This window comes from Lonchura striata, chromosome 6 (assembly GCF_050655825.1).
Source record: "Lonchura striata isolate lonStrDom1 chromosome 6, ASM5065582v1, whole genome shotgun sequence".
Lineage (NCBI taxonomy): Eukaryota > Metazoa > Chordata > Aves > Passeriformes > Estrildidae > Lonchura > Lonchura striata.
The window spans coordinates 21566077-21579937 of NC_140708.1; the positions used below are offsets into that span (position 1 = coordinate 21566077).

Sequence of the window (13861 nt, forward strand, 5' to 3'; positions counted from 1 at the left end):
GCCAGCTTTGACACTCATCCGAATAGGAAGCTGGGCCACTCACTCCCAGAACCAGACCTAAATGGTACTTAGATGCCCTGAAGCCAAAGCTAGGCAGTTACAAGGAAAGAGAATCAGCCACTGGTGCTTTCAAATGATATATGACTGAGTGGCACAGAGGGCAGGTGAATATACAATTTCAGTGATTTTTACCTCTACCCACCCTCGCACCCTACTTGCTAACCTAGAGGCAGAACAGCAAAGAAAAAGGGAAGTTTGTTCTGACTTTCTTTGTCTCCAGTCCCTCTGGTACCTCTCAGAGATCAGACTTGCAGCAATTTCTCTCTTGCAGCATAAAGTGAACCAGAGGGAAAAACCCTGTGGGGAGCCCTCTGAATCAGATGCAGTGTTTCAGAGACTGTTAGAGCTGGAGTCCAGTCAGAAGTCTTGAGTCAAGAAACACCTTTGGTCTGGCATGAGACTGAGCATACATTAGAGTTGCACAGGGGGACAAACTGAGCACACACTTTACAGAAATCAACACAATTGTAAACATATTTTGATTAGAATATCACTTCTAGGGCAGTCTGGATGCATGACTGCAGTGGGTTTTACTAGGTAGAGAGCTGAAAAAAATGTGTTATTCCATTAAGATCATACAGTGAAAGAAAAAGGAGCATAATAAGAGTCAAAACTCATGACAAACTGAATGGCCCAACTTCAAACACATCTCCTTCCAAATTAGCAAAAAGGCATGTCCTCACAGAAAGAGACCAGTGCTATAAATCTGAAAATACCCCTCAGACAAGATAGCATTTGGCTACATCAGGTTGCGACTTAATTTTCATTTAACAAAGCTCAGAGCTGGATCCCACCCCCCGTGCCATAACTAAGCTCTGCACACACCACCCTGGCTGGGGGAACAGCATCACGAGGGAAATGAGCTCCTCCTTCCCTAAGGACAAAACCAGGTGAAAGAAGGCATCACCACCCCAGGGCTGCCCTTACCTGAAGTGTGTCTTGCGTTGCCATCTGAGTGCTTTGTTAAGTCAACAGTTCTGTCTATCTGAAACAACTTCAGATCATCTTCATCTAAAGCGATATCTCCCCAAAAGGCAGCTAGAGAGAAACAAAGTGCAATTAGTTTAGGTTTTTTTTGGAAGGAAGGTACAGCTCCCAGTTGGCTTGTATCACACATAAAATTCAATCACATCGTGGACCAGAAAAAGGTCAAAGGTACCAACAGTGAACATCAGTGGAGGCCAAGTGACAGCACTTACATTAAGTCACAGCACAGATCCACCAGAATGAGATGATGCCCTGGGATTCCTTGTGCCACTCATTCACATAGGTGTGACTCTCAAGGAGGTGGTGTTCATTCCTCATTACAGCCTGCATGAGGCAACCACCAGCATGGTCCTATTTCCTGTGAAGGAACTAGGTAAGTCACAGCTCAGATCCTCACTGAGATGTTGCACTGCACCATCCCCAGGTGAACAATGTGTGTAAGACTGGAGGACAGCAGTGAAGCACTCAAGCTCAGCACTGTATAGCTGAAGGCTACAGGCTTCAGGACCTCACACACCCAGACGCACTGCACTGGTGCCAGTCCAACCTGAGAGCCAGCCTGCCATTTCCACTTAGCTAGAGAAACACCAGTTATTTGTCCCCTTATGGATAAGTTCCCTAGATTTAAGTTTGCAGAGTTTTCAATTTTGTAAAAATCTTTACATTTTAGTCAGAAGGCAGCAAAATAAGGCAAACAAACAGATCACTTGACATTCACAGCTCAGAGAAACAGACTGGAAATCATTTGAGTGGAAAAATTATAGCCCCAGAGTATCCTGGCTGAGTTGATGCTACACAGTACCAGGAGGTACCATTTGGAGAATCTGAACAAAGTAAGCACAGGCAATGAGGCAGCTGACCAAGCCTAGCAGTTCTTTCAGAGATAAACAGATTACAAACAGAGCTCTTAAAACTTGTAAAGAGGCCTGTATAGGCTGATGAAAAATTAGAAAAAATAGAGCAAATTAATTAATGATACGGTTGAAGGGAACTCAGTCAGACAAGAAACGATGATAAGGCACTGTCTGCAACAATGCCCAGATTTGATGAAATTTCTTTTTACTTCTCTTGTTAAGTCAACATTTACATTACTTGAGGGGAAAAAACATCCCATTGGTACACTAGGAACATAACTGATCAAAGCACATTAGGTCTGAGAAACCAATGTGCTTTACCAACTATTTCACTTTTACTGCCAAGACCAAATGGAACATGGACTTTTGCCATCAGATGTGTGGCGATTGAATTAAGAAAGGTTAACTTGGGAGTTTTCTCTGACACAACATGGTACTGGTTCTGATGCAGGACTTGATTCCTCTATTCTGAATCTCAGCACCTCAGTCAGTACAATAGTATTTGCCAATATCACTGGTCTGGGACATGGGCATGGAAAGAAATCTTTCCAAGCAGCAGAGCCCTGGCATGAGCAGAGGGTGACTCTACTGCTTCTCCCTCTCCCTGGGACAAAGCTGTCTCCCCTGTTTACCTGGCTGCAGCAGCCTCAAGAGAGGCTAGTTCCAGCTTTTTCACTGGGTCTCCTTAAAATTGCTACAAAAACCCAGTTCCAGAAGAGGACATGGCTTATGCAGACAAATCTATACACAGACTAAAATCATCAATAACTAGGGCAGACCCTCCCTTTGCTACACAAACACAGAACTCAGGCTCTCCACAGCTTCTGGGCAATCCAAGAACAGAGAAGAACACAAAACACTGGCAGATCCCCCCCAGGTAACAAGTCTACCAGTACAGCCAAACATCCCAAGCTGACTGGGATGGAAGTGGAAGTGGAAGAAAGCAGTGACACAGGTTCCTGTGAGTGCAATTTGAGGGGAAGACATTTCATCTATCCACATAAATTACTTGCCCAGAACAATGTGGCAGTCAAGAGTCAGAGATGGAAATGGCATCCCATGCCATCCAATTACCTCCCCAGCCACGTTTGGTAAGTCACTACTGTACTGGCCACGTGTCACCAGCATTCCCTCCCCTCCTGCCAAACCTACTGTCCCAGCTCACTGCCACCACCCTGGGCTCCCAGTGGCTCTTTTCCACAGTCTGTTTCTCAGGCCAGGGTAGCCCATGCCAAAACACAGCTTGCAGGGCAAGCCCGCAGCGTGGATTTACACCAATGGAATTGTTACGTTGTCCTTCCCAATGGAAGGCAGCAGTTTACTCCCAGTTCTAGCAAAGGGATCTCTTTCTGTTACAAAGTAATCCATCATCCTGAAAGCTAGCCCACTACAAAAGCAGCATTTCCCCAGCATTTATCTCCAGCTCTCCGCAGCCCCAGCGTGCTCCAGGGAACCAGGATTTATCCCAGCCCAGGCAGCTGAACCATTGTCCTCGCTGCAGTCCCGGCTGAGAATGCTACACTGCAACTTCTGCTGTGCCATCAGAGGCCCCTTCCTAAAGACAGGCAAGCCTGTAAGCCTGCCTCCACCCAGAGGGAGCTGTCCCACAGGAAAGCCCAAATACTTTATTTGAAAGGGTCACAAGTTCAGAGACTGCTGGCAAAAGAAGCATCTCAAACCATCCCTTCTGGTTTCTTTTACTAAGTTCTCCATTTTAATTTAATGTGTGAGGATTAAAAAAAAAAAATAAAGAAAATAAAAATAAACAAACAAACAAAAAAATCTCCAAACAGCAGGCTAACAACCTTGGAAACCAGAGTTTCTCTTGGCAGAGCTCTGTAGTGCACACCCAGGTGCAAACTCTTAACACACAGTTCAACATGCCAGCTTTTCTTTGAGAAAATGCATTAATCACTCTGGATAGTAAGAACAGAGCAGCTCTTTTTGAGCTTGATGGAGCCAATATGAGAGACTTTGCTTCTCTGCTGGGCTGGTAACCTGCACCAACCACCTGAAGGCTGAACTTCACCACCCCCCAGCACATGCAACCAGACAGATTTCTTTCCTGAGCAAAAGGGAAGGATGACAGTGTTTAACAAAGACATTCAGCACCAAAATGAAAAAAGCAGCCTGGCAAGCTGTCTGCATTCTCAGCACATTTCTCCCACAGGAAGACAGTCCACATGCTGACATCTGAATGGTGTGCTGAGCACAGAGGTGCCATGACACCAGGAAAGTGTGGCAGGTGGCACTGGGAAGGAGAACATTTCCTTCTGGGCAGAGGACAGGCTCAACAGTTTTTCAGGTGCTTCCCCCACAGCCAGAGCCCAAAACATTAATGTCTTCACAGTCCTCACTTTCCACAGTAACATTTTGGGGAGTCCCCAGCAATGTGACAGCACAAAGTGTCTTCTTTCTAAAAGGTTCACTACTCTTCCCTGCGAATCACCTCCAACTTGCTTTTCCCCACCCAGTGCCACCCTTCTCCTATTTCCCACTTGCATTTTTCTCCTTTCCCTGGTTCTGAGTAGCACAATCCTATTTCAGAGGAGAAAAATAATTGTGCTGTCTCTCATATGAGAATTGAATTCAGAAGTGTTCACAACAATGAAAGTTTAAAACTTTCATTTTCCATGAAAAGTGTGTTTAATCCAGGTTTTTAATAAGAATCTTATACTTCCTGGTTTTGTTTTTTTTTCTTTCCTTCAAAGACATACAAGGAAAAGAATAAATCACCAAAAAAAAAACCAAAACGCTTATGATATTCAGACAGAAAATATAATAATATTGTTCGTAAAAATACATGTCAATCCAAAATGTACTTTTGCAATTTGTTAAAACCAGGCTTATCTGTAACACTTCAAGACAAATTCCGGGGGATGGGTATCCTTCTCTTTCCCCACAGTCAGCCACAAGCTTCTACAAGAACAAGAACCACTTGAGCTGCTAGAAGAAAAATATAACTCCATACTTGAAAAACATCACCCAGGGTCTGTGTTTGAACTGATCTTCAGCCGCCAAGTTGGAGCAAACCTTCCATCCATTTGCCTGTCACAAAGTCTTGCCAGGAAGCCCCTATTCCAGCACCAGTGGAGGCTGTAGGTTTATCCTGGTGACAGGGATCAGCAAAGCAGTGCCCCTGTGCAGACTGTGGAAGAACACTGCAACTTCCCCTCTAGCACTGAGCAGAGCCAGCTGTGACAGAGATTGACAGAAGGAGACTTTGGAAACACGTACACCCTGCCTGCCAGGAAAGCACCCACCTCAGATATAGACTCTGAAGCTTTTATTTTAAAATGGCAGGTTTTAAGTGCTGAATGGGATCTGAACTTAGATTGAGGACTTTGCTTTCCAATCTGAGTCAAAGGGGCCCTCTTGCTATGGGGTCATGCCAAGCTGTGTATGTCACCAGCTCAAGCATCTTCTCTTCATTTGCAGCTAACTGGCACAGCTCACACTGACAGATTTCCTTTCAGTTCCTCCAGCAGAGTTCCAACACAGTTTTGCTGCTCTTTTTGAGCATGTGTCCCACAGGGCAATACAGGAATGAGCAGGCTAAACAAAGAGCAATATAAACCCAAGTAGGTGCCTCAGATTTATTTCATCAATACTCACAACTCAGACTCAGTTTTCACAAGCATTCCCAGCCCCTGTGTATAGATAATAGCTGGGTTCCCAAGCAGAGGTACCTCACAACTTGTGCCAGTACAAAATATACAAGGAAGAAATGCCTGCACAATTAACCTTGACATCTCCATTTCTGTGAGCATCACAGGCAGGTGACTGATACAGCCCACCTGGCACAGACTCAGCTGTGTTGTGTCACCAAGGGATGAGCCACACCCTCTGTTTGTGCCTCACAGTGCTCTGGGTGTGTAGGATGTGCTCTGAACCCACCCATGAGATCAATCATACCTGCATTTCTAAGGCACAATCTCTATCCCCACCCACATCTCTGCTGGCCCTCATGCACATTATGGAAAGGTCCTAGGGCACCCATTAGTTCCTTTTGTTCTAGAGCTGACAGTACCACATCCAAATAATATAAGAGAAAACCAATGTCCCTCCCACCTGAGCAACAGGAGCACCTGGCAAGGGGTGCTGGGCATATGTGGACATGGTAACACATCCCACCTCCTGGCAAACAGCAATGGAACTCCTCATGCTCTGGCAAAAACATGCCAAGTTATTTTTGAGCACTTGCAGAATGTTCCCCAACCTGACAGGTCTGAGTGGTGGGAGAGGTAACTTTCAGAGCTGGCTATGCTCTCATTCGGGCTAACACTTTGCAGTCTAACAATAAGAAAATAAATCAACAGATCAAAGCATGTTCCTGGCACCTCCATATTTCTTCTCTCACAGGAAGACAGGTCTGTTGCTGAACCTCCTGCTGGCACAGGAACCAGCAGAACAATATTCTCAAGTATGCTAAGATTTATACCTTAGAGAAAAAACACAATACATTCCTCAGGGCAAAGTAACAGCTGTGTCAGAGGGAAAAGTAAAGTCTCAAAATACGGCAGAAACCAGTGAAAGAAGAGAGTGGAAAAAAAATCCCAGACCACCACTCTGGAATTAGGGCCAGATCAAACACTCAAAACAAAGGAAGATGGGAAACAAGTAGCTAGTTAAGAAAAGGCATTAATACTGCCACATTCAGCCACTGTGTTTACATCCAGATCAATTTGTTTCTCCTCTGTAAGAATGAGCAGAAGTTTCCCACTGACCAGCTTTGGGGATAAGCTGCCGTGGGGGCTCTGGGGGTAACCAGCTCCACTCAGCAAGGGTGTTTGGAGTCAGAGCTGGTATCTGCCATCAGTGGAGCTTCCTGGCTATAAGGACTTGGTGATTCTATCTTCATTGGAAGTTCCCCTGTCCAGGGAGCACATTTAGTTTCAGAAATTGCTCTCAGTTTGTGCAAGAATGTCAGTGAACATGGTCTGCTTCTAAACAGCATCAAAATCTCCTGGGAATCAGAGTCCAAATCCCTATTCACATTTCTGAAGAAACCTAAACTGCCTAAATTATCATGTGTAGTGCTCCCAAAGCACCTTTCTTGGGAAGTAATCTGCAGAAGACCCAATTAGGCCAGAAATCCTGATTCATATTCAATGTATTTCCTATCCTGGAAGGTAACAACGCAGAAACAAAGAAATACTTTGGGCTTGAGTTTGTTCAAACTGCAAACATACATGTGAGCCTACACAATGCCCAGCTTTGCTGTCCCTGGACTGAATACCATGGTATTTTAACCAAGAATCAAGAAATAGAGCTTGTCAGAATCAGGTTAGGAGAAAGGTATTTTCATTTTAAAATTCACAGCTCTCGTGCTGCTGGTTACTTCCTCACTCAAGGTCTTCATGTTTTCCACTTCAGCATGGTAGTCACACCAATCCAGTAAGCTAGGAAGCCATTCCCTGTGGAGTGAGCAGTGCAGGAGGGCTGGAAAGCCATGCCAGGCAGCAGGAATCCATGCCACGAGCAGCAAAGCAGCTCCCTCTATGGGCCCTGAAATGGTTGAACACCTGCACCTTCAAAAGAGAAGGGGATGGGGGTCTGCTGCCCAGCACTTCAGAGCACCCCACAGCTGCTCCCCTGTAACGTGGGGGGCAAAACCCAAGCAAGTGACTCAACCCCTCAGGCTCCCATAGGAAATAAATTAAGCTGTGGGAGCTTTAAAACACTGTTTTCTGCTCTACGGGATGGTGCAAGTTCCATGGCAATGCTGACATGAGAGGGATCTGGCTGTGCATCCCTGCATTTTTCTCCCTGGAAGCTGTACACAGTCTGCAGGGTGCCTCCAGCCACGTTTCTTTGTGTGGGCAGGAAACAGACTTTAGGGAGAAGCTATCATGGACTCACAAACACGTGCAAGTTGAGCTCTGCCCCCCAACACAGACAGACAAACATCCTCAAAGCCACCCCAAAAGCAGGCAAATTCACTTGGAGACCTCATTCTCTTTCAAGTGAAACCAAGCTCAGCAACTCACTTGGCTTTCCTGACCAGGCAACTCTGGCCCCCTCCTGCTGGACACAGGCATCCTTCCCAGAGTCTGTCCATTCCAGCATGGCCACAACTCTCCAACAGCTTTTGTCACACCCTGCTCAATTTTGGTTAAATGAAGGCAGCAGACAGAGACAAGAGGCCCAAGAATGAGCTGTCTCTACCCTTGCCAACACCTGCACCCCACAGTGCATACAGAAGTGGGAACCGGGAAGCAGAACCATAACTAGATAAAAGGATTTTGTGGTCTGATCCTGAAAGATAATACCTATAAATAGCACAGTGGCACTATTTGACAGAAGAAGCCCTTTCTCCAGGTGCCTATGAAATGACCCTTGGCTCAACCTGCAAGGCAGCAATGCTGTCTTGGAAATCCAGCATTGCTTCAGCTGCCCTTTAAGAGCAGGAAATGGCAAAGTTCTGGGTAATGAAATCCAAGAATGCTTTTGTCAATTAATTATGGAGAAAGCTGAACTACACAAGCCCCATCTCATCCCCTTCATCATTTTTGCTGCTCAATATAACTTTAATTAATCTTTCCTTTGGCAATTTGAAGGAAGGGTGAGCACGCTGCAAACACCCACTGAGTATTAAATTGATTTTCTGTTTTATAGTCCTCTTTCCCTCCCTATTGGCCAGGCTGTGATTTGTGCCCCTTCCCTTGGAGGCATTTTTTCCATGCTAATATAATCCAAAGCCCCAAGCAACAACAGCATCCAGAGAAGTAACACTTTGCACAGCCCATTGCTTCAACACAGCCTCTGCCAGCACAGAGATTCTCTTGCCCCTTTTCCCCCACACCACAAAAATTCAAATCAACCACCTAATTTCCATATCTTTATAATTTTTGCCTAAAAAACTGACAATGTTTTTGTCCTAAGTAACTAACACATCAGGTCCCTGTAGTTTCCTGCCTGCCATTTGTAGCTGTGCATCTCAATTACCAAAACACTAATTAATGGGAAGCCTGTTCTGCTGGCAAACACGACCTCCTAGCTGAGGTACCAGGCTGGTTTGGTACTCCAGATATCTGGACCTAACACCAGAAGACAGGATAAAAAGCTCAGCTGAAGTCCCTAATAACTTGACCTGCTCTCAGCAAGAGACAGCATCCCACCTGGGGCTTGTGGGGCTGAAATCAGGATCTTCAGCAGCAAGCACACCCCAGTACAAGGAAAGGCAAGTGCAGCCCAGCTGTGCAGCAATGGAACAAACTCTTTCCATGGGACCTTCTCCTTTGCCTTGTAGGGACTCCAGGCCCTGACTGTCACCACTTAAGGATGAGAGTAGTTAGAGATCACCTTCTTACCCCAGCACACCTCAAGGACAGGCACAGAGATTGTCTGCCAGCAGTTTCTGTCTCAGGAGTACAGGCTCTTTTATTCACTACTGGTTTTGGTACCATGAGTTAGGAGACCTTGACCTAAAATATTGCATGTCCCTTAGCAGCTGTCCCACAAGACTTTCTGAGCCTTATGGCCACCACTTCCAGTCTGCTGGGAGGACACATCCAGGTCAAGCCTTTTCCTCAGATAATTCCCATACCATGGGACTTGCCCTGGATTTATTCTTCAAAATTCAGACAAGAAACATAACTTTAGAGGTGACAGAATAAAAATTTAAGACTAAAACTCTTTGAATTTCATTTTGAATTGTTCAGTGGCTAAGCACTGTCCCCCCTCCTCCGAGCACATTTCATTTCAAATTGCATCATTTGGGAAGGGACGTTTTCCCTTCAGGTGGCCAGACATACACAGATGTCAAAACCACATTGTTCTCACTCCAAGCACTGCAACAGGTGAATGGGTGACCCCAAATAGGCAGAAAATTCCCACCCATGGAAGAAATCAGCTCATGGCAAAAATGAACAGAAGAGGAGCCATGAGCTGAGCTGCATCCTCAAAAAAGGAAGGTGGAAAAGCAGGACTGGAGCAAACTTTAAGGCAAGCTGACAATTTGAAACCACATGGTCCTGGATGAAAGGAGGCAGTTCATGATAGATCACATCTATTCAAGGGCCAGACAAGGAAAGCAAACATAGGCTCATTTTACTCATTGTTCTTTATCCAGCAACACCAGGAGAGGAGTGTTGCAGCACCGTTGGAAGAAAAAAAGAAACGGACAGCAGGCAGGAAAGAAATGGGAGCTATTTATGGAGGATAGCTAATTTGAGCTGTTTACAGACTTTCCTTCTGAAAGCTCGGGGATGGGAGGGTGGGCAGGGAGGTGGTTTCAGCCATTAAAACTACAACGTGAGAATCCATTAATTTTCCATAGAAACAATGTCGTCACAGAAGCGAGACAAATCCGATCAGTCATGCAAATGTGCCGATGTTAAATTCTCAGGCCTGGGTGGGGAATTTGGGTTGCCAAAAACGCCACAATGAAGAGATCAGAAAGAGATTAGGAGCCAGAGTGGCTGCAGCACTGACAGCATGGTGGGGGCATGGGATTTAACCAAAGGCACCCCAGATTACAACGGAGTTTGTGCCTTAAGCCAGGCACAGGTGTCCTAGCTAAAAAGAAAAGAAAAAGTCATCCTTGCATGAGATCTCAGGAACCAGATAAATGCCCCATTCCTACTCTGAAAATTAGAAAGGACTAGAGCTCACTCCAGGGAATGAAGGTCTCAGCAGCCAACAGGACTGGGGCCCTCACAAACTGCAAAGTCACAGCATCAATGAAAAGCAAGAGGTGATAGCACAGGAAATGGGTGAGCACAACACAGCAAAACACTAGGCAATTCTAATTTTAGAAAGAACTGTCCCAAGTTGGCATCAGGCACATGCTGAGCTGTGATGAAAGCTTAAACATAGCATTTATGTTGTGTTAATAAGGGGCAAAAAAAACAACCCACACTTTATTTCCCCTCCAATAAAACAAACAAACAAAAAAACCCCTAAACAAATAACCAAAGAGAATGAGACCAGCAGACTTTATCTGCTTTCTTCACTCTTCTCTATAAAAATCAAATTTCCAAACGCTCCCTGGAAGGAGATACTATACATGAAAAATTACAGTGGCACTCTCAGCATGAGGAGTGGAAACCACTCACCCTTGTCAGGGAACACAGCCCTTCCTTGCTGTCCAGTCACCATCTAGTCCCCATCCTGGACCAGCCTCACCACAAATATTCAGGAGTTAAAAGTAACCTCATAAAAATGAAGGTTTGCACCCTCTGTAATACACAAAACATTACTAGGGTAACACCTGGGACAAGGATGCTTCCCAGAGAGTCTCACCACTGGCAAAAACAGTGTGAAGAACCATATAAATAAAAACAAACAAGAGGTCAAAACACATGACAAGAGGTGTTCCACTCAGGTTCATCCATCAATCAAATATCAGTATTTGTCCTCACAGACAGCTGTTTGGTTCACCTGTTCATTTTGAAAATGTACTGGTTTTACATTTGAAACCTTTGGTGCTACAGCCATGGGAATCCCCTCCACACAAGGGCTGTTCATGCTCATCAGGTGGCTGCTGGTGTCCAGAAGCCCAGGAAAGGGCTCATCCCACCAGTGTCTGAGAAGGGCCACTCACATCACACTGCACCATCACCTTGCCCAGAAACAGACACTTACCAAGTAATTCACCTTGGTCACTGAAACCTGCCCTCTAGTCATTCAAAGACATGGCTCCCCCACAAGGGGACAATGCTGCAGGACACAGTGGTGCCCCAGATGGGTACTGTGCTCAGTGTAACCCACTTCAGCCCACTGCTGAAACTATTCACTATTCATGGTTCAAAGAGACACTTGGTTCTAGAACAACTAAAATACCACACGCCCCTCTGGTCATACATTCCCTGCCCATTTTAAACCCCTACAAGAAACCTGAAAAAAAAAAAAAAAAAGGTGATTGCCTCATCATTTATACAGAGTAAACAGGATAACCTGTGTCCCCTTGTGTGGCTAACAAGGCTCACAGCAGCCTGTTCAAATGACTCTCTGGAACTGCACCTGTGGACACACAGCAGAGGGTGGAGCCAGCCTGCTCTCCAGGCACTCTTCCAGCCAGCACGACAAGGGCAAGCACGACAAATCTGGCAGCAGCACAGCCCTCTATAAATACTGCACTGTGCAGACATGCCTGTGAGCACACTAAACCACAGTGCTGCCCTCACAGGAGAGGTCTGCATCCTGCCATGGCTTTCCTTCACATGCTTCTTTCTGATGTCCCAAAACGTTCACTGCTTCGTCCCCCTCTTCTGAGTATCCCCGCCACAAATGCTCTGTTCTTGTATTTTGGTGTTACTCTTCCACATCAGCTAAACTCAGTCATCCAAACACCTACAGCAACAATCACTGATTTCTTAGTGACTCCCACCTTGGTCTATCCCATCACAGTTGGCATGCATAAAGTCAAAGATTTCAATATTCAAGGGATTTTTTATTGTCACAGCCATACACACTGCAGTGAGCACCTAGGACTGTGCAGCAACACAATCCTCCCACTGCAGAGAGCTCCACACGGCTTCACAGGCTGCTGTAGCTCCACTTACAGAACAATCAGCTTTGGGTGCAATTTCTCACCATACAAAACTGCTCTCAAGATTCACACCCAAAAATCACAGCAGCCTTCTATATTCTTCAGCAAGATCTCATTACACTCTGTTTACTAAGATTGCTCAGAAAGGTGTAGAACTGTGCTCTGATCAGACCTTGGAGTTTTAAAGTAGGTGGTTGATAGACCAGCATAAAAGTGAAAGATGCTAGCAAGGAAGTCATGCACCTTGTCTTGACACAACTGATCCTGCTCCAGCCCCAAAAGCAGTGAAAGGTAAAGGTCATTACCTCCATTCCTATTATTTATACAGTAGGTACCCATAAGAAGTCAATCTTTATTGATACATTCTTTAACATGCTAGTTCTGTTTCACTTTAAGCACTTAACTACATCTGGGTGAGGACATGTTCTCACTTCCCAAGCAAGCCAGCTGCACCCTTCACTCGCTCAGACATCAATGATAAAAGCCTGCTCAAGAACATGCATCTGTTTCACGCATGGCTCATATGGCTAATTTAAACAGTTTCCATATGTTGCCAAAGAGCTGTGACCAAATGCCACTTGCAAATAAATGAGAAGATTGTCTGGCTTCCACAGAGAAAAGTTTCGTCTTGAGCAACAGCTTTGTTCCCAGCCCCTTCCACAGTCAGATGCTGCTGACCATTCCAAACACTGCCTCCTCCTGGGATCGTGCCACTGCAGCAACACACTGTAACATCAGGGTGGGCAGACTTTAAAAAGACCTGTGATGAACACCACAACCCGTGGAAATCGCAGAAGGGTTTGGGTTGGAAAGAACCTGCAAAGGTCCAGTTCTAACCACCTGCAATGAACAGGGACACTTTGAACCAGACCCATTTGCTCACAGCCCCATCCACCCTGACCTTGAGTGCTTTCAGGGATGGGGCAGCTGCCACCTCTGGGAAACCTGTTCCAGTGTTACATTAACCTCTATCAGGGTATCCTGCTCCTTGTTCCAGAAAAAGTTACTCATAGAACAGCCATGATTTTTGCTCAGTCCTTATCCATACATTTCCACCGGGCACCAGGCTGTAACTTTTGGAAATGTTCAAAGTATAAATAAGGTCTGTGGCTACATTTAAGCTATAATTTCATGTTTCCACATATTGCTGTGACACCAGAAGCTACCATTTCATTTCTAAAGTATGCACAGTGGCTTTCTTCTCTATTCCAGCCTGCCAAGAGGTCACTTGCCATATTACAGCTGGACCACATCCAAACAAATGGTTTGTAGATGTGTAGATGGGAGGACTGTCAGTAAGGCCTTCACCCAGGGTTACTGCTCTCCAAGAGGTAGATCCAGTCAGGGAAGCATATAATAAATATTTGGAAATGGACAGGAAGCTAACAGAAGGATTTAAAAATTCAAAGGGGAAAGTAAACAGGTGCCACTATTTTCCTTGTCAACAACGGCATGCTGTACTTGC

At 45.4% G+C, this 13861-nt stretch overlaps 1 protein-coding gene across 12 annotated transcripts in view; it reads right to left on the reverse strand.

The window, feature by feature from the left end:
- Positions 1 to 13861, reverse strand: part of TLL2 (tolloid like 2) — an 84468-nt gene that overhangs the window by 51296 nt on the left and 19311 nt on the right. For 11 of the 12 annotated variants that reach the window (XM_085582423.1, XM_021548141.4, XM_085582419.1 and 8 more), the window contains one exon: positions 988 to 1098. The exons of the other annotated variant lie outside the window; for it this stretch is intronic. In XM_085582423.1, coding sequence (XP_085438549.1) covers positions 988 to 1098 — 111 coding nt within the window. The remainder of the gene's footprint in view (positions 1 to 987; positions 1099 to 13861) is intronic. 12 annotated transcript variants of the gene reach the window in all.